Source organism: Harpia harpyja, chromosome W (genome assembly GCF_026419915.1).
Source record: "Harpia harpyja isolate bHarHar1 chromosome W, bHarHar1 primary haplotype, whole genome shotgun sequence".
Taxonomy (NCBI): Eukaryota; Metazoa; Chordata; class Aves; order Accipitriformes; family Accipitridae; genus Harpia; species Harpia harpyja.
Window position 1 is genome coordinate 1,293,748 of NC_068968.1, and position 27,877 is coordinate 1,321,624.

General features: G+C 37.2%; 1 protein-coding gene across 9 annotated transcripts in view; it reads left to right on the forward strand.

Annotated features, from left to right (window-relative positions):
- The window catches only part of LOC128136137 (adenomatous polyposis coli protein-like), a 151,108-nt gene extending 123,540 nt beyond the window's left edge, over positions 1-27,568 (forward strand). For all 9 annotated transcript variants that reach the window (XM_052775301.1, XM_052775300.1, XM_052775302.1 and 6 more), the window contains 7 exons: positions 2,593-2,971; positions 4,264-4,359; positions 5,239-5,378; positions 8,325-8,402; positions 12,929-13,045; positions 14,047-14,261; positions 14,778-27,568. In XM_052775301.1, coding sequence (XP_052631261.1) covers positions 2,593-2,971; positions 4,264-4,359; positions 5,239-5,378; positions 8,325-8,402; positions 12,929-13,045; positions 14,047-14,261; positions 14,778-21,321 — 7,569 coding nt within the window. In that variant the 3' untranslated portion in view covers positions 21,322-27,568. The remainder of the gene's footprint in view (positions 1-2,592; positions 2,972-4,263; positions 4,360-5,238; positions 5,379-8,324; positions 8,403-12,928; positions 13,046-14,046; positions 14,262-14,777) is intronic.
- The last annotated feature ends 309 nt before the right edge of the window (positions 27,569-27,877 follow it).

Here is a 27,877-nt window from a genome sequence, read left to right on the forward strand (position 1 = left end):
ATTTTAGAGTTTTTCCTGTACTATATGTGCCACAAACCTGGAGGCCAGATTTTGATGGCTTCTATAGCTTTATTCTCTGACAAAAACTTTATCTTCCAAATCTAAATAACTGTGGACTAAAGTTGCTGCTTAAAATGTCTGTCAAGAGGCATGCATAAAGCAGACTGAATTCACTCTCATTTAAGAATCCAAGTGGATTGTCTTAATACTGTATTTGATTTTTTTCCCAGACCAGGAAGTAAGGATCTACAAACTGGGATGCTATGCTGTCATAAAATTGGCTCCAAGAGTATTTCAGTGGATTTTGCATGTGATCATACAATTTTATAAATTTTAAGATTTCTATTGCTTCAGCAATTCTAGTATTTAGAAAAATTCATGTTAACAGACTTATTGCTTAGTCTACCCACCACTATCCATTTTTTTAATAACTCAGTATTTGTACTCATCTTCAGAGACATTAGAATAGTCTCTGAAAAAACCAAATAAAATAATTCATTGATCTGGTAACCAGTGCAAAAATGTAGTTATTATTAGAAAACTTTGTATAACAGTCTGCAAGTCTCATTTCTTCCTTAGTTGGTATATTTTAAAGAAATACACCCACTGCTACTTTGCAATTCCCTTTGATAATTTCTTTATGTTGTGCTATGATTTTGAAATTTGTGTATTCTTGGCTTTTGGAGTTTGGGGTTTCTAGATAGTATTTAATATTACCTTGTACATCATATTGTTCTACTAAAAGTTCACTAAAAGAACCAAACACATTTCTCAATCTAAAGCTATTACTGAAGAAAACAGAATGCAAAAGACAAACCAAATAGTGCATTGACCACTATATTATATGGTAGCCAACGTAACCCCTCAAAAATTGCTATTTTTTAATTTGCAATTTGGTTGCTCTGAGTTAAATATGTAATGCTGGTTTTTCATAACTTGATTTAGTTGGACAAATGCTTAGTACTTTATACTGTATATATTAAATGAGCATTTGTTTGCTCCATTGTTTTTATCCCTGTAAACTTGAAGAGTTAAATTAACTCTTCAATTTTGCATTAGCTGTAAATAATCTGGCCTATATGCAAATCATTCATCATAACAAATATTCATTGATTAATTTGAAATAGTTTTAATGGAAAACATTAAATTATGTGTAAGATTTTTTAGCACAATGTATGTTAAAAATTAATGTAAACAGTCTTATCTTGTCTGGAGTAACTGTATTTAATGCCATACATCAAATAATTTTTCACTGAAGAGCATCTTTTCATGAAAGTATGATTCATACAGAACATACTCTTCTGAGATAAAATTAATTTTAAATATATTCCTGCATTCCCAAACTAAAGCACTTCTTTCATTAGTATGTTTCTTTAATCCTTGCGTGCAATGGAAAGTTAGAAGTCTTTGCCATTAGTCTTGCAGATTAATACAGTTAGATATAATTACCATTCTAGCCATTTAACCACTAAGTGAGATTTATTAAGATTATAAATAGTGAAGAACTAATAGTGCTTATTTAATTATTTAGAAGTAGTACAAAATTGGATGATGGATGGATTGAGAGCAGCCCCGCAGAGAAGGACTTGGGGATATGAGGTAGATGAAAAATTGGACATGAGCTGTCAATGTGTGCTTGCAGCCCAGAAAGCCAATCATATCCTGGGCTGTGTAAAAAGAAGCATGGCCAGCAGGTCGAGGGAGGTGACTCTCCCCCTCCACTCCACTCTCGTGAGATCCCACCTAGAGTATGGTATCCAGTTCTGGGGCCCACAGCACACACCCCTCTTTACTATGAGGGTGGTGAGGCACTGGAACAGGCTGCTCAGAGAAGCTGTGGATGCTGCCCCCCTGGAAGTGTTCAAAGCTTGGTTGGATGGGGCTTTGAGCAACCTGATCTATTGGAAGGTGTCCCTGCCCATGGCAGGGGGTTGGAACTAGATGATCTTTAAGGTCCCTTCCAACTCAAGCCATTGTATGATTCTATGAAAAAAAACATGGACCTGTTAGAGCCGATCCAGAGGAGGGCCACGAAAATGATCAGAGGGATGGAACACCTCTCCTATGAAGAAAGGCTGAGAGAGTTGGGGTTGTTCAGCCTGGAGAAGAGAAGGCTCCAGGGAGACCTTATTGCAGCCTTTCAATACTTAAGGGGGGCTTATGAGAAAGACAAAGAGAGGCTTTTTACCAGGACCTGTAGCGACAGGACAAGGGGCAACGGTTTTAAACTGAAAGAGGGTAGGTTTAGACTAGATATAAGGAAGAAATTTTTTACAAGGGTGGTGAGACACTGGAAGAGGTTGCCCAGCAAAGTTGTGGATGCCCCATCATTGGAAGTGTTCAAGGTCAGGTTGGACAGGGCTTTGAGCAACATGATCTGGTGAAAGACATCCCTGCCCATGGCAGGGGGGTTGGAACTAGATAGTCCCTTCCAACACAAACCATTCTATGGTTCTATGATTCTATGAAATTCTTGCACCATTATATAAGTATATTTTCTTTTTTTGCTCATGCATGCTATTGAGAACCTTGTTTTAATTTGATATGTATTTTTTAAATGTAATTGTATTTTTAAAATCATTTTTCCTGCAGGTGGAAATGGTGTATTCATTATTGTCAATGCTTGGTACTCATGATAAAGATGACATGTCACGAACATTGCTAGCGATGTCTAGCTCCCAAGACAGCTGCATAGCTATGCGTCAGTCTGGATGTCTTCCTCTCCTCATCCAGCTTTTACATGGCAATGATAAAGACTCTGTGTTGTTAGGAAATTCCCGTGGTACTAAAGAGGCCCGTGCCAGAGCCGGCGCAGCACTGTATAACATCATTCACTCCCAGCCCAATGATAAGCGAGGCAGACGGGAAATCCGTGTGCTTCATCTCTTGGAGCAAATCCGTGCTTACTGTGAAACATGTTGGAAATGGCAGGAGCCACATGAAGAAGGCATGGACCAAGACAAAAACTCAGGTAGGTTCTGTAAACTGTATAAAGATGTTTAAAAGATTTTTTGAAAGCAGTGAATTTACAAAAAATTCAGCTTTAATCTTACTTCTTGTTGAACGTATGTAAGGTTTCTTTTATTTTTATATTTATTCATTATTTATGTATATTCAAGTTGAGGTAGTATCAGGAAATAGTATCTATTATAGATATGATATCTCATTTATAAACTTGTTCTTTAAATCATAGGCTTTGGTATGCTTTCCAGATATAATTCTACTGGTTTATACCTATAATCTACAAATTAAACATAAATTTCTACTCATTGCTATTTTACATTTGAATGGATAATGAAATATATATCTAAATAAATAATACCAAATTGTTCTTCATTCAGATGCGTTCAGAATATAAAAATTTAATCTAGGAAAGGGATAGAGGGCACAAATTAAATAGTGTCAGTCTATTCAGTATAATGTGAACTATTATTTAGAATGTGATACATAAGACATAGTTCAGTGTTAAAATACCAAAGAAGTGACAATTTAAGTGAATTGGAGTTTTCTCACATAACAGTTGGGTTTTTTTTAAAAAAAGATGTAACCTGGATTACTCAATAACTGCTTTTCTGAAGTAAGGGAGGATTAAAGTTGCCATTCTGTAAATATATGCTGTAGACATCTATATCAGAAGTACTACTGAAATCAGTGGGCTCTGTTTTGGATGTTGGATTTTACTGCAAGAATCATTTTGTAGAAGTGGGTCTCTGAATAAGATGTACCAATACAATTTGTGCTTTAGGGAAAGTCTAGCTCACAAAATTATGAACTTAAAAAGTTCTGTTATGAAACAAAGGACTGACTTAACCATTCATAAGGACATAACACCCAAAGAAACAGCTTCACCTTAGGTGTTATATTTAATGCTGCCAGAAAATTTAAACTTACTGATTTGTTTCACTGAGATTATTATTTTTCAAAATTAGATTTTTTTTTACTTGAAGTCATATTTTTTACTTAATACATACATTCAGAATTCTCCCTAAATTCTTTTCCATAAAGAGTCTTTTCAGCTTCAAGTATATTTCTAGTACATATATGTAATCCTGGTTGTATGTGCACATATTCAACCCTCTGTGTACTCACATTTATTAGTAATGCTCTTAATTAACTGTCTGTTCTTGAGTTACTGGGAAGACACAAACCCTGAAATAAACCTGCACTTTATTTATTTTAAGATTACATTCTCTTTGGAAAGCTTATGATCTAGACGAAATTATACACCGAAGAAATACTAATAGTTACCTATTTCCTGATCAGTGCCAGCTCCAGCTGATCATCAAATCTGTCCTGCAGTGTGTGTTTTGATGAAACTTTCATTTGATGAAGAACACAGGCATGCCATGAATGAGCTTGGTAAGACTAAATGTGTTTCTCTAACTTCCTTTGAGATGCTTCCTGAAAATGCAGACATTCCTTTCTTGTATACTTCACTGAATATGTGGCACTTTTTTTTAACCACTAGTTTAAACTCTGATTGATGCAGTTTAAATGAACTTATAGCTAGACTATTTCCTAGTGGATTGGTTGTTATGCAAGTTACTCTTATATCTGGCATGAGCTGTGATTTTTGGAAGAGTATTCGTGTCCTGGAAATACTTGCAATTTTAGAAGTATTGGACTTATAATGGAGACTACTTTCTGAGGTTTTTTTGCGTCACGAGTTAAACATATTGGTTCCTGTATAACAGCTTGAATGCTTTAGTCCATCTTCAGTGAATTCTGTGCATGCAAGTTTCCTTAATTTGCCACTTTTCATTAACAATGAAAAAATTATATGTATTTTTTCTGGGATAATAAGATTCAGTAATAATAATTATTAAATTAATAATTATCAGATTTACTGAATAACCTTTTATGTAATTGGTGTGAGTTCATCAGTCAAATGTGATTTTGACTGGGTGGAATTAAAAGAAGATGGATGTGCTTCTTACCTCTTCATAAATGCTTCTGTTCTCATCTTCCCCCAAAATCTCAACATCATGCTACCATACCTTTCAGCTTGTACTAAGCACACAATTCAAGATCCAGAGTCAATATTTAACAGTGTATTTAAGAAATTATTATTTACCTTTCTGAGCCTTTTGGTTTTCAGATGTTTGAAATGTATTCTGTACATATGAATGCAATTTACTCCTTGATGTGTGTATGCTGTATTCTTGATATTAGGATTGAAATTTAGTAGTAGTAGTATTGTTTATTATTATTAATTTTATTATTTATTTACTTTTAAAGGAGGTTTGCAGGCCATTGCAGAACTGTTGCAAGTGGATTGTGAAATGTATGGACTTACAAATGACCACTATAGTGTTACATTAAGGAGGTATGCTGGAATGGCTCTGACAAACTTGACTTTTGGAGATGTGGCAAACAAGGTAAAAATAGAATTTCAAACATACAATAATTTCAGTTCATAACTGTGTTTGACTTTTAGTTCTCAGGTGATGAAAATCTCTGGGATAGGATATTGCATTTCTGGGATAGGATATCGCATTTCTGGGACAGAATATTGCATTTTGGCTTGACACAGAAATTCCCCCAAAACTTTGCCATTCCATCCTGTTCCTAACACAGAGCACAAAGTGAATGTTATATCATAAAAGTATAGTATCAGCTTTTGTATTAAATTAAGTTACTTCTATTTTGTCACTGAAAGTAAAGATTTTATCTATTGGCTTTATTTTTGTGTAAACAATACACTAGATCTTTCCATAATGTACCAATGATTATGGATAATAGATTTTTCTGAGGATTTTGAACTAAACTTGTTAATTTAGTCAAATTTTGTAAAGTTATCACTTATTTACTAATATTATTAGTGTCGTGGTTTAACCCCAGCCAGCAACTAAGCACCACGCAGCTGCTCACTCACTCCCCCCCACCCAGTGGGATGGGGGAGAGAATCGGGGAAAAAAAAAGTAAAACTCGTGGGTTGAGATAAGAACAGTTTAATAGAACAAAAAAGAAGAAACTAATAATGATAATGATAGCAATACTAAAATGACAATAATAATAATAAAAGGATTGGAATATACAAGTGATGCACAATGCAATTGCTCACCACCCACCAACTGACGCCCAGTTAGTTCCTGAGCGGCAATTCCCCCCAGCCCCAGTCCCCCCAGTTTATGTACTAGACGTGACGTCACATGGTATGGAATACCCTGTTGGCCACTTTGGGTCAGCTACCTTGGCTGTGTCCTGTGCCAACTTCTTGTGCCCCTCCAGCCTTCTTGCTGGCTGGGCATGAGAAGCTGCAAAATCCTTGACTTTAGACTAAACATTACTTAGCAACAACTGAAAACATCAGTGTTATCAACATTCTTCTCATACCTAACTCAAAAACATAGCACTGTACCAGCTACTAGGAAGACAATTAACTCTATCCCAGCTGAAACCAGGACAATTAGTCTGACAAATTTTTGCAAAGCTCTTCAGCCTGGATACTCTTAAATGTTTGGAGCATGTCTGGCTCATAATGGGTGCTATTTCAAATGACTGGAGAAAATAGATTCCCTAATTTCTACCAAGGACTTTGCTTTCAAAAGATACGAAGTTTTAATAATTTCTTGCCCCAGAGTTTTCCAAGACATGGATATTCAAATAACTTCATTCTGACAAGACTTTTATCTTTCTACTTTAATGGAAGACACTTCAAGAGTGAATGAAAATTCCATCCCAACAAGCAGTAACTCAAGCAAAAATACCAGGAGTTCTGCATGGATGAACAAAATAGCTCCTGACATAACTCAGATATGAAAAGGAAGTATACAGAAGGTGGAAGTGGAGACAGTTAACCTGAGAGGAATATAGAGACACTGTCTGAGCTTGCAGAGACATGGTTAGGAAAGCCAAAGCCTACCTGGAGTTGAATCTGGTGAGGGATGTCAAAGGCAACAAGAAGGGCTTCTATAAGTACATAGGCAACAAAAGGAAGACTAGGGAAAATGTGGCCCTACTGCTGAAGGAGACGGGAACCTGGTGACACAGATCATCATAGAGAAGCTGATGAAGTATGGGCTGGATGAGCAGACAGTGAGGTGGACTGAGAACTGGCTGAACAGCCAGGCCCAGAGGGTGCTGATCAGTGGCACGAAGTCTAGTTGCAGGCCAGTAACTAGTGGTGTACTCCTGTTCTGCACCGGGCGGGGGGCTGGGACTGTTTAGCCTGGAGAAGTGAAGGCTCAGGGGGGATCTCATCAATGTATATAAATACCTGAAGGGAGGGTGCAAAGAAGGCAGAGCCAGGCTCTTTTCAGTGGTGCCCAGGGACAGGACAAGAGGCAATGGGCACAAACCGAAACACAGGAGATTCCATCTGAACATCAGGAAATACTTTTTCACTGTGAGGGTGACCGAGCACTGGAACAGGTTGCCCAGAGAGGTTGTGGATTCTCTCTCCTTGGAGATATTCAAAAGCCATCTGGACATGGTCTTGGGCAACCTGCTCCAGGTGGCACTGCTTGAGCAGGGGGATTGGACCACATATCTTCCAGAGGTCTCTTCCAACCTCAACTGTTCTGTGATTCTGCAAAAATAAAACCAGATTTCATACTACTCTTTACTTGCAGTTTTAAACAGAGTGAAACAAATCCCTCCTACAAATGAAGTGCTTCACAAAATACTGCCTCTTAAAATCATCTGATTAGTAATTGCTGCAAGGCTGCAGTTACTGGGTTTATAGCACAAACTAAACTATTCAGTGATGTAAATGTATGTGTTATCCAGGTAATGACTAATGCATTTCTAACATACTTTTGTTTTTGAAGAATTTTCAATTGTGCTTTGTCACAACCATTTTCTAATGTATGCCTTACAGTTTTTCAATTACTAGTGTATTCTTAAAAAGTAATTTGGTCTTCAGAAGTCAGGAATGTTGTTGTATTTGTGTCAGTTTAAAATTGTCGTATTACTTTTCATATTATGCATATTTGAAAGAAAAAGTATGATTGTGAGACTCGATAGACATCAGGTAACAACACATTGCCAACTTACAGGTGAGTGTCCAGTTTCATATCCGGGACATAGTGAAGAAGGCTTCTAAACTATTAGTGTTCCAGATTTGGTCCTAGACTTGTTGTCAAAAGTATAAAATTTAGCACAATTTCACCACTTATGTATTTTCCTGAATAGAAACTGATATTTATGCTTAACGTTTTAATAATTGTAGATCAAATATCTGTTATTGGAAACATTTTACTAAGCTTTTTTGAACTTCAGAGATGAATAGCTTAAAATATCAAAGAATTATGCACAATCAAGCCACCTAATGTGTCATTTAATACTCTATTTATTTTCTTTTTTCACCTGATTTCTAACAGGCTACATTATGTTCTATGAAGGACTGTATGAGAGCTCTTGTAGCCCAATTGAAGTCTGAAAGTGAAGACTTGCAGCAGGTACTTCCTTTTGAGATTAAATATTTCCTTGGCTTGCACATTTCCATCATCTTGCATCACTTCAATTTCATTGAGTTGTATTAAAATGTTGTATTTCTACTCTCCTTTCTTTTCACTCATTTGGCCTCTCCATGAATTATTTTTATGCTTGAATTTGTATCTTCTTTCATGACAGCTGGCTGAATATGAGCCAGCAGCGTGCCCAGGTGGCCAAGAAGGCCAATAGCATCCTGGCTTGTATCAGAAATAGTGTGGCCAGCAGGATTAGGGAAGTGATTGTTCCCCTGTACTTAGCACTGGTGAGGCTGCACCTCGAGTTCTGTGTTCAGTTTTGGGCCCCTCACTACAGGAAAGACACTGAGGTGCTGGAGCGTGTCCAGAGAAGAGCAACGAAGCTGGTGAAGGGCCTAGAGCACAAGTCTTATGAGGAGCAGCTGAGGGAACTGGGGTTGTTTAGTCTGGAGAAAAGGAGGCTGAGGGGAGACCTTATCGCTCTCTACAACTATCTGAAAGGAGGTTGTAGCAAGGCGGGTCTCGGTCTCTTCTCCCAAGTAACAAGTGATAGGACAAGAGGAAATGGCCTCAAGTTGCGCCAGGGGAGGTTTAGATTGGATATTAGGAAAAATTTCTTCACCAAAAGGGTTGGCAAGCATTGGAACAGGCTGCCCAGGGAAGTGGTTGAGTCACTATCCCTGGGGGCATTTAAAAGATGTGTAGATGTGGTGCTTAGGGACATGGTTTAGTGGTGGACTAGGTAGTGTTAGGTTAACGGTTGGACTCGATGATCTTAAGGGTCTTTTCCAACCTAAATGATTCTATGATGCTATGTTTCTATGATTTCTGGTGCTCTGTTCATAGAGTGCTTTCTCTTTTTTTAATTAGGCTATCTCTTTGAAATGTTCCATCCTTCCCAGTCTGATTCTCTTTTTTTCATACTCATTCTTATGTTGTCTTGTCAGCATTAACTTTAATGCAAAGGTTGTACCTGTATTTGTTCTGTAAATTATGAAGTACAACTTTGTGGTTATAAAAATGCTTAACTCTGGGTCAAATTGTTTTCTCACCAAAGTATATATATAATCAGCTATAAAACTCACTTTTATGACCCTGATCTGTTAGTGGAAGTCCAGTTTTCAAGATAAATTCGAGCAATCTGAGATTCACTGATTTAGTTTACTAGTGATAGTGCTAATGGACTAGGATTACCCTGAGGGTTAATGGAGTATTGTGGCATCTGAGGCTCCTCCTACACTAGCAGCAAATAAATAATAGACTAATAACAGTAGAGGAAGCTCTACTTCAAAGGAGAATCTGTATGACACTTGATAAGGTTGTTCTCTTAGTACGTATATACCCACTTCTTACACCAGCACCTCCTAGAGAAACTTTGTTCAAGTGTCAGCAAAGTGTTTGGTGTTAAACCAGCATGTGTCTTCTAGTGTCTCATGCTGTGTAAAGAAAAATATTCTGTAAATAAACAGTCTTTTCTTAAATCTTATAAAGTGCTTAGGGTGGTCCTGAGAGTTGAGAGCACAGAACTGTTCTTCAGTGGTGTGGAAGTTAAAATTAAATATGAAATTATAATCCACTTGAATAAATAGATAATGTAAACAAATCAGAATAGCTTTTGGAAAGGGAAAACCCTGTTTTCCTCGCAGTTTGAGTGAATCATCAGAAAATAGATAAAAGAACAATTTTAAGTAAAATTGACTTTCTATCTTAAGACACTGTTGACAAAAAGAATTTCCCCACTAGTTGAGAAGCTAAGTAACTATGGTTGAGAAAATAGTTAAAATTACAATAAAGGATACTGGGTACCATCTCTGATTTGTTATTAGGATGGATATTAAGTATATTTAGTACTCTCGAAAAGGAAGTCAACTGTGGGGTGCCAGTGTTGTATAATTATTTAGATTTATCAAGATTAAAGAGGACTGTGAGGAAGCACAGGCAATTCATTATTTAAATGGAAAGTACTGTATGCTGGAAGAAGTAAATGCAACCGTTCATACACATTACTACTTTTCTGAATGGTTGCAGTTCATTTAAAACAAGAGCTTGAAATCACTGTAGTGACAAGTCAACAAAAGCATCTGCTCAATATGCAGCAAGTGTTTAAAAAGCAAAGAATAATTTGCAATAGATAGAATATTTTGTTTTATTTCTGATCAGCTAATGATCAGAAAAATGCAGAAAAGATTTGAGATAGATAGGTAAAATAAGTTATTTTAAACATTGAAAGATGTTTATATTGAAAAACTATTATAAGTATTGAAAGACAGACTGTTTTGGTTGTAAGCAAATGAGGACATGAGAGAGGTAAAACAACATAAGGAATGATGTAACACAGGTAAATTGTGCCAGTTACTCATTTTTATCATTGAAATAAAAACCAACAAATTTAAATTAACCATTAAATGTCAAGACCAATAGTTCAGTAATATTTTTAAAAACTTTGTTAGGGAGGGCCAATTCCAGTATCCCAACAGAGGCGAGGCTGTTGCAGCTCCATTGCCCCCAGATCCAACCAGTAGTGGGGCTAAAAATGTATTCCCAGTAGGCACACACACAGAGAGGACACATATACACCACATATGTATGTAGGTACACAGCTGGCCACAAAGATAACAGACGGACACACAGAGCACTCTCACAATCACAGCAACAGCCTTATCCTGCTCCCCTGTCTGGCTGAGCAGGATGGAGATCCAGTAGTGAGAATATATATATGCATATGTGCAAGGTGGATCCCTCCAGCAGCTGGGCTCAGACACTCACTCTGCCCAGTAGCTGGCTCCTGGATCCCAGTCTCCCCAGTTGCTGGCACCTGGACATAGGAGCCCTCGAGACCAAAGCCTTACTTCAGTTGCTGGTACAGACCGTCTCTCTCTCGTGCGCACACACACACACAGAGCTGGCCAGGACTTTCCAAGTCCCAATAGCTGACCCCCCCTGTGCTCTTGCCCCTAGAGACAGAGAGGTGCTCTCACACACAGAACTGGCCCTTAGAGACCCACTCACCCCCTTGCTCCCAGGCCACTTCACCTATTCACCAGCTAGTCCATCTTGATATTTGCTAGTGCTCACACCCTCACTTGCACACTTGCACTCACTTCTGTTACTGTCACCACAGACACATGGGCCCCTATGACCCTCACCCAGGGCATTAGAAAGTTAGAGTTAGTAAGGAATTTAATAAGAAGATAGGAAGATGCAGGAAGAAGATGCATAAGAGAGATCAAGTGCAGGGTGTAGCCAGACAAGCATACCGACCAGCAAACTATTTATATGAGTCCAGCCCCTCTTATCCCATCATTTCTCTATTTTCCTACACTTGTTTCTCCCCAAATCACCTAGATCTCTCCTTTTCCCCTCCTTTGGTTCCTCCTCTAAACATCCCATAATAAGTCCTGTGCAATCCTGAAATGCTCTTCCCTTGCATCCCATAATGCATCCTTTACCCCAGGGCAGTAACTCCTCTCAGTCTGAAAGGTGCTTCCAAGAGTGCTTACCTTGATGGGTTTCACACCTGGATAACGGGGCTGATGGCTCTCCTGGGACAGCCTTGGGAGTGTCCTGGACAGGAGGGCCCTTCCTCCGAGTCCTTAATTTGGGTTCCTGTCTGCCACTGTGCATCCCTGTGCTCCTCTGTGCTTCTGCAGAGGGGCCTGTGATGGGCTGCTGGCTCCTGTGATGGGCCTGGGAGGAGCTGGGGCAGGGTATTATTTGGGTCCCCCACCTGCCATTGCCTCTCTGAGCATCTTTGTGGGTGTGCAGATGAGGTTTTATCACATAACCTAACAAGGTTATACACTTTTGTGATAATGAGAACATCCATAGATGACAGTATTCTATCAAATATATTTTTATGAGGGATATACATGCTTACAGCTGCCCATAAATGGATGGAGTTAAATATTTAATGACTCTCCACTGTCTTGACAGTTGCACTTTACTTTGAAGCATCTCAGTCTAGCTGTTGCCAAGGACAAGAACCTAGGCTGAATGGCTACCCATCTTCGATGGATAACTATTCTGATTATAAAAGACACAGTGCATTCATAGAGCTTGATAAACATTAATAAAGGTAATCATACCATACCTCTGAGGGATAGGTTAGTATGATTGTCCTATTTTACAAGTGGAAAAGCTGAGGAAAAAGATTATATAAATCTCTCTCCTGAGACTGCATAATAAGTCTACAGCAGACATCAGAGTAGAGCACAAATCTGAGGTTTTGGTCCAGTTTTTCAGCCAGTGTGGAAAGCAGGGAACCTGCTTTTAAATCTTTATTTATTTTATACACAAAAGCCAGTACCTTTGATCAAACTTAATACTGAAATCTTAGGACAGTCTAGCTGGCAATAGAACAAAAAGTGAATTTCAGCAAAAAAGCTAGTTCAGCAGCTGAACATTGCCACTGTTAATGAATTCTATAGTGTTCCAGAAATCCAGGAAGAAATGCTGATAACCTACTAAAGGAGTAGCTATTTTGAGATACATTATTTTTCTTTCATGTTTTGCAGGTCGTTGCAAGTGTTTTGAGGAACTTGTCCTGGCGAGCAGATGTAAACAGTAAAAAGACTCTACGTGAAGTTGGAAGTGTGAAAGCATTGATGGAATGTGCTTTAGAAGTTAAGAAGGTATCATATATAAATGATTATGAGCTAAATTTTGGAGAGATTGCATTAATTTTACACAAAATACAAATATTGTTATCCTTTTTTGACATAAGCAGTTAGTCAAATACTTGCGGTGTTTCAGGTACTTTCCTTTGAAGAAGAGAATTGCTTTGAGTTAACTGGGCAGTAGATCACAACGTAGCAATGACATCTGAGAACTACTAGTGTTTCTGTAATTTTATTTACAAGGGTTGATAGCTTTCACTCTTCAGTTTCATGAGCTGTGCTGTTCCAATAGCCTTTTTTATAATTTTGCAGTTTTAATAAAACCATCTTCTGATTTTGTGAATTTGTCATTCTAGAGATGTCTACTTGATATCCCAACAGGATTATATTCCATCCCAGTGTCCCCTGTCAGCTAATCTACAAACTTTTTACTGTTATGGCAGCTGACAAGTATTGTGGTGCATATTTCTGAAACTTTCTGGCAAGCAATAGCAAATCCATAGCTGAGGAAAGGAGAAGCAAACAAAAGTAGTTATGTGTGCACCGCTGCTTGCCTCTAGTTTATCAGCACAGAAAGCAGAGCCTTAAACACATTTAATTCTCATTTGTGAAAAAAAGCTACAGAAATAGTGGCATATGCAGTAAAACAGAAAGCAAAACATTGGTCATCGACATACAACACAGTAGAGGTTTCATGCCAATCAAAAATCAAAATCTGCAGTGAACTGGAAAGAAGCTAAATTCCATGGTCAATGAATTCTGTTATTTGCAAATCTGGATTAGAATAAGTGAGGCAGTTTGTGTCTCTGAGCTGTATTCTTAGACTGTGTGCAGGTTCAGCAGGAATTATTTCTTTAGGTTATTCTTGGTTCACATTTCCAAAGCTATCTTTGCATCCATGAGAGCTAGAAAAACAAGTTTGTCACTACCTCCTTTGAAGCTAATTTACATACTTCTGAGGGCTTATGATCAATAGTTGAAAACTCTCTAATTCTGTCATTTTATTCTTCTCCTAGGAATCCACCCTAAAAAGCGTTTTGAGTGCCTTATGGAATTTGTCAGCACACTGTACTGAGAACAAAGGTGATATATGTGCTGTTGATGGTGCTCTTGCATTTCTAGTTGGTACCCTGACATACCGGAGCCAAACAAACACTTTAGCCATTATAGAAAGCGGAGGAGGAATATTAAGAAATGTTTCTAGCTTAATTGCTACTAATGAGGAACACAGGTGAATATACATTCTATTTTTCTGAGAATCAGTAGTGGTACCAAAAGTATATTGAATAGTTTGTATGACCAAGTCTTAATATGAATGCATGTTTTAAGTATAGTAATTAAGCATTCATTTTTTAATGGATTTGATAAGGCAAGTATTTAATTTAGATAACAGGAATATGCAAAAGGATTAATATATCTGCTGCTTGTTAAATGATGAATTGTACTAAAAGCTTTTCCTGGAAAGAGAGAGGAAATTCATAAGTTATTATCAGCCATAGGAAACCACCTGGAATGGTTTATATGGAGAGGATAGTGTGGGAGCAAACTGTTCATATTTGTATAGGATTTGATTAACATTCAGATGAAAATTTGAGGAAAAAATAAGATGAATTTGCACTGAAGAATTCATAATTATCCTTACTATGGATTAAACTTGCCTATAGCATAATAGGTTTTTGTTTTGCTTCATCTCTTATCCTTTTGAAATGCCACTTAATGATTTTTGTTTTCAATCACTCAACACCAGGCAAACCTTGCGAGAGAACAGCTGCTTACAAACCTTGTTACAGCATTTGAAGTCACACAGTTTGACAATAGTCAGCAATGCATGTGGGACCCTGTGGAATCTTTCTGCACGAAATGCAAAAGATCAGGAGGCACTGTGGGACATGGGAGCAGTGAGCATGCTCAAAAATCTCATTCACTCAAAACACAAAATGATAGCAATGGGCAGTGCTGCAGCTCTAAGAAACCTGATGGCAAATAGGCCAGCAAAATACAAGGATGCCAACATTATGTCTCCAGGATCAAGCTTACCATCTCTTCATGTTAGAAAACAAAAGGCACTGGAAGCAGAATTAGATGCTCAGCATTTATCAGAGACTTTTGACAACATAGATAATTTAAGCCCAAAAGCATCTCACCATAATAAGCAGAGACATAAGCAAAATATATACAATGAGTATGTTTTGGATTCCAGTCGACATGATGATGGGATTTGCAGATCAGAGAGTTTTAATACTGGTCATATGACTGCACTTTCACCATATTTAAATGCTACAGTATTGCCTGGCTCCTCTTTCTCTAGTAGAGGAAACATAGAAAACTCTCGATCTGAGAAAGACAGAAGTTTCGATAGGGATGGAGCAGTAGATTTAAATAGCTATCATCCAGTTACAGAGAATACTGGGAACTCCTCTAAGAGAACAGGAATGCAGATTACTGCTGCAGCTCAGATTGCCAAAGTTATGGAAAAAGTAACAAGCATGCATATTCCACAAGAAGACAGAAGTTCTTGTTCCACTTCTGAAATGCACTGTTTGACAGAAGACAGAAATGTCCCAAGAAGAACAGCTGCTGCCCATACTCACTCAAATACATACTTTCCTAAATCTGAGAATTCAAACAGGACATGTCCTACGCTTTATACAAAAATGGAATACAAGAGAGCTTCAAATGATAGTTTAAATAGTGTCAGCAGCAGTGATGGCTATGGCAAAAGAGGCCAAATGAAACCTTCTGTTGAATCTTACTCGGAAGATGATGAAAGTAAATTTTGTAGTTATGGTCAATACCCAGCTGACTTGGCACATAAGATACATAGTGCAAATCATATGGATGACAATGATGAAGAGCTAGACACTCCTATTAATTATAGTCTTAAATATTCAGATGAACAGTTAAATTCTGGAAGGCAAAGTCCCTCTCAGAATGAAAGATGGGCAAGGCCTAAGCATATAATAGATGATGAAATAAAACAAAACGAACAAAGGCAGTTAAGGAGCCAAAATGCAACTTATTCCACATACACTGAAAGTGGAGATGATAAGCACATGAAATATCAGTCACCTTTTGGACAGCAAGAGTGTGTTTCTTCTTTTACATCAAGAGGATCCAATGGTTCAGAGCAGAGCAGAGTAGGCTCAACTCTTGGAATGAATCAGAAAGTAAACCAGTCCTTGTGCCAGGTTGATGATTATGACAATGATAAGCCAACCAACTATAGTGAACGCTACTCTGAGGAGGAACAACACAAAGAGGAAGAAGACAGACCAACCAATTACAGCATAAAGTACAATGAAGAGGAACATCATGTTGATCAGCCTATTGATTATAGTCTAAAATATTCAACAGAAATTCATCCCTCTTCTCAGAAGCCATCTTTTGCTTTTTCAAACAGTTCATCAGTGCAAAGCACTAAAACTGACCATATTTCCTCAAGCTGTGGGAACATATCAACCCCTTCAGGTAGTTCAGAGAGACAGAATCAGCTTCACCCAAGTTCTGCACAGAGTAGAAGCAGTCATGCTCAAAAGACTGCCTCCTGTAAGACTCCCTCTATTAATCAGGAAACTATACAAACTTACTGTGTGGAAGATACACCAATATGTTTTTCAAGGTGTAGCTCTTTGTCGTCTTTGTCATCAGCTGAAGATGAAATAGGACGTGATCAATCCACGCATGTGACAGATGCTAATAACACATTACAGAGAGCAGAACTAAAGGAAAACAATGGGATTCTGTCTACAGAAGGTGCAGTAAGTGAAGTTGCATCAGCATCTCAGCACATCAGAACAAAATCTAGTAGACTTCAGACTCCTAGTTTATCTCCTTCTGACTCTTCTAGACATAAAGCTGTTGAATTTTCTTCAGGTGCCAAATCTCCCTCAAAGAATGGTGCACACACTCCTAAAAGTCCACCAGAACATTATGTGCAGGAGACTCCACTCATGTTTAGCAGATGTACTTCTGTAAGTTCCCTGGATAGTTTCGAAAGCCATTCAATTGCTAGTTCAGTTCAAAGTGAGCCTTGCAGTGGAATGGTAAGTGGTATTATAAGTCCCAGTGATCTTCCAGACAGCCCTGGACAAACAATGCCTCCAAGCAGAAGTAAAACTCCACCCCCTGCTCAAGTAAAGAAGGAAGTAGCTAAAGGCAAAGTACCTAATGCAGAAAAGAGAGAGTCTGGTCCTAGACAGGTAGCTATAAATGAAGCTGTTCAAAGAGTTCAGGTACTGCCAGATGCTGATACATTATTACATTTTGCCACAGAAAGTACACCAGATGGATTTTCTTGCTCTTCTAGCCTAAGTGGTCTGAGTCTTGATGAACCGTTTATACAGAAAGATGTAGAGTTAAGAATAATGCCTCCTGTACATGAAAATGAACATGGAAATGAAGCAGAACCTGAACAGCCAGATGATACAAAGGATAACCAAGAGAAGAAAGCAGAGAAGCCTACTGAAGCAGAAAAAGACATTATGGATGATTCCGATGATGATGATATTGAAATATTGGAAGAATGTATTATATCTGCAATGCCAACAAAATCTTCACGTAAAGCCAAAAAGCCTTCTCAGGCATCTGCTTTAAAAATACCTCCTCCTGTAACCAGAAAGCCAAGCCAACTGCCAGTTTACAAACTTTTGCCTTCACAAACTGGATTGCAATCCCAAAAGCATGTGAGTTTTACACCTGGAGATGATATGCCATGGGTATATTTTGTTGAGGATACACCAATAAATTTTTCAACAGCTACATCTTTGAGTGACCTCACAATAGAATCACTACCAAATGAGTTGGCCAATGTAGAGAATGTGGGTACAAGGGCAGAGTCAGGGGATTTTGAAAAGAGAGACACCATTCCTACAGAAGGTATAAGTACAGATGACTCTCAGAGAGCAAAAAGCTCAACTAGGACTGCCCCAGGACTGGATGATGACAAAAAAGAAGAGGGTGATATTCTGGCCGAATGCATTAACTCAGCTATGCCAAAAGGAAAAAGTCACAAACCTTTCAGAGTGAAGAAGATAATGGATCAAATTCAACAAGCATCTTTATCTGTAAGTAACAAAAATCAGTCAGAATGTTATAAAAAGAAGCCAACATCTCCAGTAAAGCCCATTCCCCAAAATAATGAATATAGAGCACATGTAAGAAAAAACACAGAGCCTAAAAGCTATATTAATAATGAAAGAAGCTATTCAGAGAACAGAGACACAAAGAAACAGAATCTTAAAAATAATTCAAGATATTTTAATGACAAACTTCCAAATAATGAAGAGCATGTAAAAGGAAGCTTTGCATTTGATTCCCCTCATCATTACACGCCTATTGAGGGAACTCCTTATTGTTTTTCACGGAATGATTCTCTAAGTTCTTTAGATTTTGATGATGATGATGTTGACCTTTCAAGGGAGAAGGCAGAATTGCGAAAAGGAAAAGCAAAGGAAACAGAAACTGAAGACCGCACTAATACAGAACAGCCTTCAAATCAGCAACCAAGTAATAGGACACAAGTTTGTCAAAAATACCCAACAGGCAGAAGCCAACCTAAAACTTTCTCTCAGTCAACTAAAGATATTCCAGACAGAGGAGCAGCTACAGATGAGAAAATACAGAATTTTGCTATTGAAAACACACCTGTATGTTTTTCTTGCAATTCATCTCTTAGTTCCCTCAGTGATATTGATCAAGAAAACAACAAAGAAAGTGAACGTGCAAAACAAACTAAGGCTCCTGATTCACAGATAGAATCAAATAGACCTCAGACTTCTGGTTATGCACCTAAAGCATTTCATGTTGAAGATACTCCTGTATGTTTCTCTAGAAACAGCTCTCTCAGTTCTCTTAGTATTGACTCAGAAGATGATCTGTTGCAGGAATGCATTAGTTCTGCTATGCCTAAAAAGAAAAAACCCTCAAAAGTAAAGAGTGAAAGTGAAAAAAATAATTCCAGAAATATGGGTGATATATTGGCAGAAGATTTAACACTGGATTTGAGAGAGATACAGAGGCCAGATTCAGAACATGGTTTCTCACCTGATTCAGAGAACTTTGATTGGAAAGCTATACAAGAAGGTGCAAATTCTATAGTTAGTAGCTTGCATCAAGCTGCAGCTGCTGCATCACTGACTAGACAAGCTTCATCAGACTCTGACTCTATCCTTTCATTAAAATCTGGTATTTCTCTAGGATCACCATTTCATCTTACCCCAGACCAAGAAGAAAAGCCTTTTACTAGTAATAAAGGTCCAAGAATTCTTAAGCCAGGAGAGAAGAGTACATTGGAGTCTAAAAAAGTAGAATCTGAAAATAAGGGAATCAAAGGAGGAAAAAAGGTATATAAAAGTATAATTACAGGAAAAGCTTGCTCCAAATCAGAAGTTTCAAGTCAGTTAAAGCAACCACAGCAAACAAGTATGACTTCAATGTCACGTGGTAGGACAATGATTCATATTCCTGGAGTTCGAAATAGTTCCTCAAGTACTAGTCCTGTTTCCACAAAAGGTCCCCCACTAAAAAATACAAACTCCAAGAGTCCCAGTGAAGGCCAAAGTTCCATTACTTCTTCAAGAGGAGTCAAGTTATTAGTGAAACCTGAGTCAGCTCCTGTAACTAGGCAACCATCTCAACAGAGTGGATCAAGTAAAGGACCTTCTAGATCAGGATCTAGAGACTCCACTCCTTCTAGACCTCAACAGCAGCCATTAAGCAGGCCTCTGCAATCTCCAGGTCGAAACTCAATTTCCCCAGGAAGAAATGGTATAAGTCCTCCCAACAGACTTTCTCAGTTGCCAAGGACATCATCTCCTAGTACAGCTTCAACTAAATCTTCAAGTTCAGGAAGAATGTTATATACAGCACCAGGCAGGCAGATGAGCCAGCAAAACCTTACAAAGCAAACTGCCTTACCTAAGAGTACCAGTGGCATTCCCAGAAGTGAGTCTGTTTCAAAAGGATTAAACCAAATTCTCAATAGTGGTGGATCAAACAAAAAGGCTGAACTATCCAGAATGTCATCCACAAAATCTAGCGGAAGTGAATCTGACAGATCTGAAAGACCTGTTCTGGTTCGTCAGTCAACTTTTATTAAAGAAGCTTCAAGTCCAACTCTAAGACAGAAATTAGAAGAGTCTGCTTCATTTGAATCTCTGTCTCCTTACAGGCCAGGCTCTCCCACTAGGTCCCAAATACAGACTCCAGTTTTAAGTCCATCTCTTCCCAATATGTCTTTATCCACTCATTTAACTGCCCAGACTAGTGGTTGGCAAAATTTACCTCCTAATCTGAGTCCTTCTGCAGAATATGATGGGAGACCAGCAAAACATCATAACATAGCTCGTTCTCATTCTGAGAGTCCATCTAGATTGCCAATCAATAGATCAGGAACATGGAAGCGTGAACATAGTAAGCATTCCTCATCACTTCCTCGTGTAAGCACTTGGCGAAGAACTGGAAGTTCTTCCTCAATTCTGTCAGCTTCTTCAGAATCCAGTGAAAAGGCAAAAAGTGAAGATGAAAAGCAACATGGAAGTTCTATTTCTAGACACAAACAAAGTAAAGAAAGTCAAGCACCAGCAAAAGGTACTTGGAGAAAAATAAAAGAAAATGAAATTCCTCAAATAAAGAATGATCCTCAGTATTCTTCCTCAGGTGCAACAAATGACTCTGATTCCAAACCTCTAATTTATCAGATGGCACCAGCTGTCTCTAAGACAGAGGATGTGTGGGTGAGGATAGAGGACTGCCCTATTAATAAACCTCGATCTGGAAGATCCCCAACTAGAAATACTCCCCCTGTTATTGATGGTGTTTCAGAGAAAGGGAGTGTGAATGATAAAGATTCTAAAGAGATTAATGAAAAACAAAATCCAGGGAATGGAAATGTTCCTGTTTGTACCATTGGTTTAGAAAATTGTCCAAACTCTTTCTTTCAGATAGACAGTCCAGATAAGAAAGGAACGGAAGCAAAACCTGTACAGAATAATCCTGTTCCTGCACCAGAAAATAATGAAAGTACTGTTAGTGAGCGTACACCATTCAGTTCCAGTAGCTCAAGCAAACATAACTCCCCCAGTGGTACTGTTGCAGCAAGAGTGACTCCTTTCAACTACAGTCCAAGTCCCAGGAAGAGTAGTGCGGACAACAGTTCTGCTCGGCCATCACAAATACCAACGCCAATAAATAACAGTACAAAGAAACGTGACTCAAAGACTGAAAATACAGACTCCAGCAGAACTCAGAGCCCTAAACGTCATTCTGGCTCTTACCTGGTGACTTCTGTTTAAGTAAATAAAAAAATAAATGCAATTGATGTATTATATACAGCAGCTATTTAGAAATTTTGTTTCAAATGAAACTTTAAAAGAATGGGTGTTGGTTTTATTTGTTGTTTTTATCTTTTGTAAATAGGTTTGATTCTTGTTAGGGGGTCCTTGTTCTGGAAGCCATATTTGATAGTATACTTTGTCTTCACCAGTAAAATTTTGGAGGAATGCCTAATTGACAGCTTGGAATAAAATTGCTAATGCAATTATATTTGTACAGTATGTTTATCATATTTAATTAGCATCCCATCCCATAATCCTTTAAACATTGCTTGTCTTGAAATCATGAGCATTACAGATAGAGATGATACAGTCATATTGCTTTATCAATTGTTTATGGATTACAGACTGACTAAACTACATCAGGGAAGAATTGGTATTATTTATGAAAAAAGTAACTCAGTTTTAGTATTTGTGAGTCCTTCTAACACAATAATTAATCATGTGGCTGTGAAATTCACAGTACTATGGTTTCTGCTGAATAAGTTTTCCCAGCCTGCTTTCCTGCATGAATAGAACTGATCGTTCATTTTCTGAACTAATGATTAACATTTCTGTGGTCACATAATGTGCATAGATAGTTATGGTGCAACAATTTGCACTTTCTTTGTGCTCCACAAAAAAATGGACAACTGTGCAACTGTAAAACCTTGAACAAAATTATTTTACCTGAACTAGATTTTATCTTAAAGTAAGTAGAATTTTTTTGCTATGCTGTAACTTGTTATATATTCTGGTACTTGAGGTGAGGTGGCTGCTCTTCTGTTAATGAGACATGGGTGATGTCTCAACAGAGACTAAAATAAACATTTCAGAATAAATTATTACTATATGTAAATTGTATGTGTTACTTCTGCATTACATAAAAACATAGTATTTTATTTTGAGATGTCACCTTATAATGTGTTGTATAATGCGCTTACACTTAAGGCCTGATCCAGCAGAATCTTGCACCTCCAATATTCACTCTTCTTTATCACTGACAAATGGCTGTTGTAGGATGCTTATACCCACTGCAGGATCAGGCCCTAGGTCTTCTGTACTATATTTGCAATTGAGACAGTTTCACACATCTCAGGTGCATAACAAGGCTAAAAGCAGGGTATTTCCAGAAGCCAAGCAGTATAATTGTTTTCATGACTGCAAGCCTGAAACAATATTGGATTTAAAAAAAACCCCACACTTTTGTTTTATAAATATTACTTTTAATTGGGGAAAATAATGTACAATGTGAAATAGTGACTATAAGATGAAACTTTAATTTATTTGAAATCTTAATGCATTATTTATTTATTTTTTAAAAAATGATCAAGGGAAAATATTGCAAAAATCCTATGACAAGAAATGTGTTATCATAGTGGAAAAAGTTTTATATGGAAACCAGGACATTTGCTGCCTCAGGCCTTTTTGATGTGAATATGGTTTGTGCTAAAACCTTTAAAAATATAGCCTGAATTTAGATGAGATTTGGGTCAAGGTAGAAATGCTTAGGAGATAACATAACATTTGCCATTTTGTGCATGATTGAATGAACCATGAAATGGTATCTCAGTTTTGTTGTATCTTAACTTGACTATTCTAAAGTTAGCATTCTAAATAATTGGTAATCAGGTTTCAAAATGCCCTGATTTCAGGAAGCACTGAAATAGAGCAATTTAACTTTATGGTATCTTTAACACAATTGCAGACTGTATCACATCTGTGGCTTTTGTACTTCATCTGATACTGAAATGAATCTATTTTTATCTTAAATTCAGCATATGTCATGCACTTTTTATGAACAGAAATGAAATACTATCAGCAGACAGAAATCAATTTAGATTAGTTTAAAAGCCAATACCAAAATATCTTTTTGGAAAAAGTGGTATCTTATTTGCTCTTTTGTTCTTTGTCTCCCATCAAATTTGCTTATAGACGTGCTATACTTCTGTATCATCTGGTGAATCTGTAAACAAACAGCACTCTTCATGTTAACATTTAAAATATTTTCTATATAGTAGTCCTCACAAGACCTTTGATATGAATGTTATTGTCCTTTAAAGATGAAATAGAGACAGAGGGAGATTATGTGATTTGTTCAAAGTCAAGACTTTGCATTGGAGTAGAATACAGAACACCATCCCTGTGTTTAAAATGCAAGAAAATTTTTCTTATAAATGATGTGATTTTTTTTTTGTGCTGGGTTTTTAACTATTAATTTGAAGGTATACCACATAATCCAGGATTGTCAGTTAATGTCAGCTTTACATCTACATCCTGTTGATTTAAGAGTTTAAAGTTAAATTGAATCCATATAAAGAAATTCTGATTTCAGTTTTATAACGAAATAATTGTATGTGTATCAAACACCAGAATGTCTTTGAAAATTATAATGGCTTCTCTAGGTAGTCTTGGAGGTACTTCATGATCATTATAATTGGGAAGTTTCTCTTAATATCCTCATAACTAGCCTATATTTGTAGCAAAGATAGGTAAGTTAAACTTTCCAACTATAAGGGTAGTGAAACACTAAAATATGCTTCCCATGGGAGTTGTTAAATTTTCATTATAGAAGTTTTAAGACGTTTAGCAAACATCTCTCAGGGATGGACTTTAGTATATTTCATATTGCCTGTATGCAGAGAGATGGGCTTAGGTGACCTTTTGAAATCCCTTCCAGACCTACATTTCTCTGATTCTATATCTAAAATGCTTAGTATGCATTAAGAGCCTTTTTGAATATTTAAGGACATCCATGATGTTTGATTTATGTTAGTGATTAGGATACAAAGTTATGATGCCTAAGATTAATGATAGCCATATTTGGTTTATGCTGCTAAAGATTTACTCATCTTCCTTGGTTTTATTTCTATGAAGTCACCACAGGAGGTGACAGGACATTATGTCAAGGCAAAAGGAGGAAAAGCAAGGAGCGAAGGAAACCAAGACTCATTTTGCTGTTCTTCTGAGATGCACTGCCTTTATTTCTCTAGATTTTGGCAGAACTTTTGCGATTTGTATGTAGACCTTTAGTTGTCCTTACCATTTCCAGTACATATCAAACTTGGACTTGAAAATCAGTTTACACTTTAAATATATTCATAAAGCTGATTTCAGACTGACAGCTTTGTCCTCTTGTGAAAACTGGAAACCTGACCTCCCCACAAATTCTAATTAGTTCATTGTTTTAAATGTACATTCATTTTAGTTTCTCTCTGGAAGTTACATAAGTGTGCCATAGTAAGGTTATTGCTCAATTTCTGTGAAAGCTCTTCTGACTAAATATTGCAGACTTGAAAAGGGAACTAAACTATTTATATTTTTCATGTGCAATTCTCTATCAGAATATTTCCCCCTGTGAAAGCTTAAACATAATTCTCAAAACTCTTTCTCAGAGATGCCAGCTTAGATGCCAGGATTTCCTGACATGACTGGAATATTGTTTCAAGCAAGACTTGGCTTCAGAATACAAATATAGTTTATACTGTATTCTTCAATGATGTGGACTATCTCTGATAGCTTTGGGGAAGTTAATTGTTGTGTCTTGGGCAAAGGGGAGAAAAGGAAATAATTGATAATTTCAGACTGTCAGCCATACTTCCCCAGGGATATACTTTCATATCTTCTCCAATAAAGTACGTAAACTGCGTAGGAAGGACAATAACATTTGTCCACAAATTAATGAGATTTTATTTTTAAAGTATACCAGTAGGCCATGAAACTGAAAAAACTTATGTATGCTAATCTGACAGCTGAATTCTTTGATCTTCACTTCAGAATATTTCCTAGCTGTCTGTGTCCCCTCCCCAGTCAGAGGTAAGAGAAATGGGGATTACCAAGAAGATAATAAGCAGTTTATTAATAGATGTCTTCGCTCTTTTTTAAGGGTAAAGACTGCATGTTGTTTCTGAACTGAAGTAGCAGCTTACACTGTTGAAAGAAGTTTCCTTCTCCTTTCCCATGCTCCTGGCTGCTCCTGCAGTCTGGCACTCATCCGACCCTTCAGTGAGCCAATTCAACTCTTACCTGACAGAATTGGCAGGGGAATAAGATTAGTGCTGCTTTAGTGTGTTGAAGTGCTGCCTGAGCCAGCAGAAAGAAGAATGCAAACAGCTAGGACTGATGGGAGGAGAGGGTGGAATAGCTTCCTTTATGGGTGGTTAGTGTTATATTGGAACAAACCATTACATGAAATTTTAAACTGGTATGCCAAGCTTCAGAACTGTTTTTCATCCTTTTTGAGACAGCAAAAACATATTAAAGTTGTGGACTCTAACTGTTGTTCACTCTGAACTGCCTAATAGCCCCAAGCACTTTGCATTTAAACATATTATGTTCCAGACAAGTCTTTATCCTGGAAACTCTCACAAGTTTCTGCAGAAGTATTATGTTAATCTATAGTTTGTGTTCATAGAAAATAAATTTTTCTTCATCAAAACTTTCCAAAGGACCAATTTTTCTACCATATATAAACTTCTGGATGAAAAATTTTAAATTTGGAATATTGCATCCAATAAAGAGATTTACTGCAACTAGTTGTTTTCTCAAAGAGGCTTGAAGGGGGGGAAAACATATCCCTTCCCTAATGAAGACAGTACTACTTTTAGGGATGATTTGGAAAATGTTTAGGTGAACTCTTAGAAGCTCCTGTATTCTCTTTTTACTAGATGCCTCCCAAACTTTTTTCTCACCTAGCTCTCATTAAATAATATGAACAGCTGTAAGAGTGTTTCTAAAATCCCATGTAGACTTCCACCTAAACATAACCTCATATACCTACTGTAATGTCTTGCAGTCTCATCCACCTGACAGCTTTGTTCTTGATGAGATGTGTGATCTAGATAAAGCTGTGAATTAGAAGTGAATTGTCAGTCAATAAGCAGCCTGACTTCCTCCAAATGCTTACAACTTTGAGGACTTTCTTGATACCAAATCACCCAAATGTATTCACTCTTTGCTTCCACAGCTATGTCCTTTGCACTTTTAAGTATAACCTGAAAAAATGCTTATGCTTTTTTTTTTTCATTTCAAATCACATATAGAAACTTCATCCCTGCTTCATGGTTTCCTGTATACAGAATAACAGATTGTATCTGTAAATGTGTTTATAGAGAATGTTAATGTAGTTAAGGTTGAGTTTTTGGTCAAAGTGGTAAGTTGATTGGTTATGTGTTGTGTTTGGTTACATATTGGAAGTGCGAGGGAATTTACAACAGTACTGTAGGTGTCTGAATGAATTGGTAATGTCCAGATTAATATAAGGTGTGGTTTTAATACCTAGGTTTTCTGCTGTCAACTTTCAGTCTACCAGATGTGCTATTTACTTATTGGAAGACTGGGTAATGCTTCCCTAGCAGTTTTGCAAGTGATCTATTTCTCATGAAATTTCCAAACAGTTCTGGGTTTATGTATTTATGAATTTCTGTCACTTCAAGATTTGAGGAAACTCTTCTAATTTTGCTGTTTGTGCAAGCATCCTTTGCCTGAGTGGCTATAGAATTGCAATTAGGATATTATGAAGATTTAGAGGGAGCTTGTTCACTCAGTGAAATGCACTTCTGTCCAGAGTACAAGCCCAAGACCTACGTACAAACTGAATATCTCTTATGCCCTACTTCTTGGTGGGATTTAAGATGCATAAAGCTTGTGCTGGTTCTCTGCAAAGAATTAAATCATCATCCTCTGAGTTTGGATGCATTTTCCCACCTGTAAATGTTGTTTCTCTTTAACAACTCAGCCCACAATTCTTTCCTTTGGTTTTGTTGTTTGCTTCTGCCTGAGATGCATTACTGTTTATATCCTAACTCTGTAATTAATTCTTCTTTCAGCTATTATAATGTATTTTGTTTCACAGTATACTAATTCTGAATTTAGTCTTGCTATGCATAACTTATTTATTACTTGCAGTGTTATATAAAATTTCCTCTTGATTGTACCTTGTCATTCTTTTCTTGGCTACTGCTAGAAGTTATGTGTCATTTTTCTGTATTAAAATACAATTTAATTAAAAAGGAACTTGCTGTAAAGGTACTCAGGCAATGATAGAGTGTATCAGAACTAATGTCTTAAAAACCCATTTTGTTTCATTTTGGTGGTAGTCACATGTTTCATATAAACAACAAGTGGAAAAAAGACATAGAGAAACATAGAATTCACCAGTAGAGCTCTCTGTTCTCTTGCATGTTTCATTTTAAAATGAACTAACAGAATAAAATCTAGTTCCAACATGATGTAAGTCCATAATCTGTCTCCGTTATTTACAAGAGCTTCACAAGAGATCTTATTTCATTATGACTTTTAAGCACAGTAGAGACTCAGTTAACTCCTAAGTCTTTCTTTTACATAATGAATGCAATTCTTTAGTCCCTAATTAGAGACTATTAAGGGACGTAGATTAGTTGGATTCCCAACACACACATATTTATATACACATGCATATTTTGCACTCTTTTGTTCACTTTAGGCTTTGACATATAGTTAGAAGCATTTAAATGAAAAAAAGATGCAGTTAGTAAGATCCTATGTTTTCTAATACATG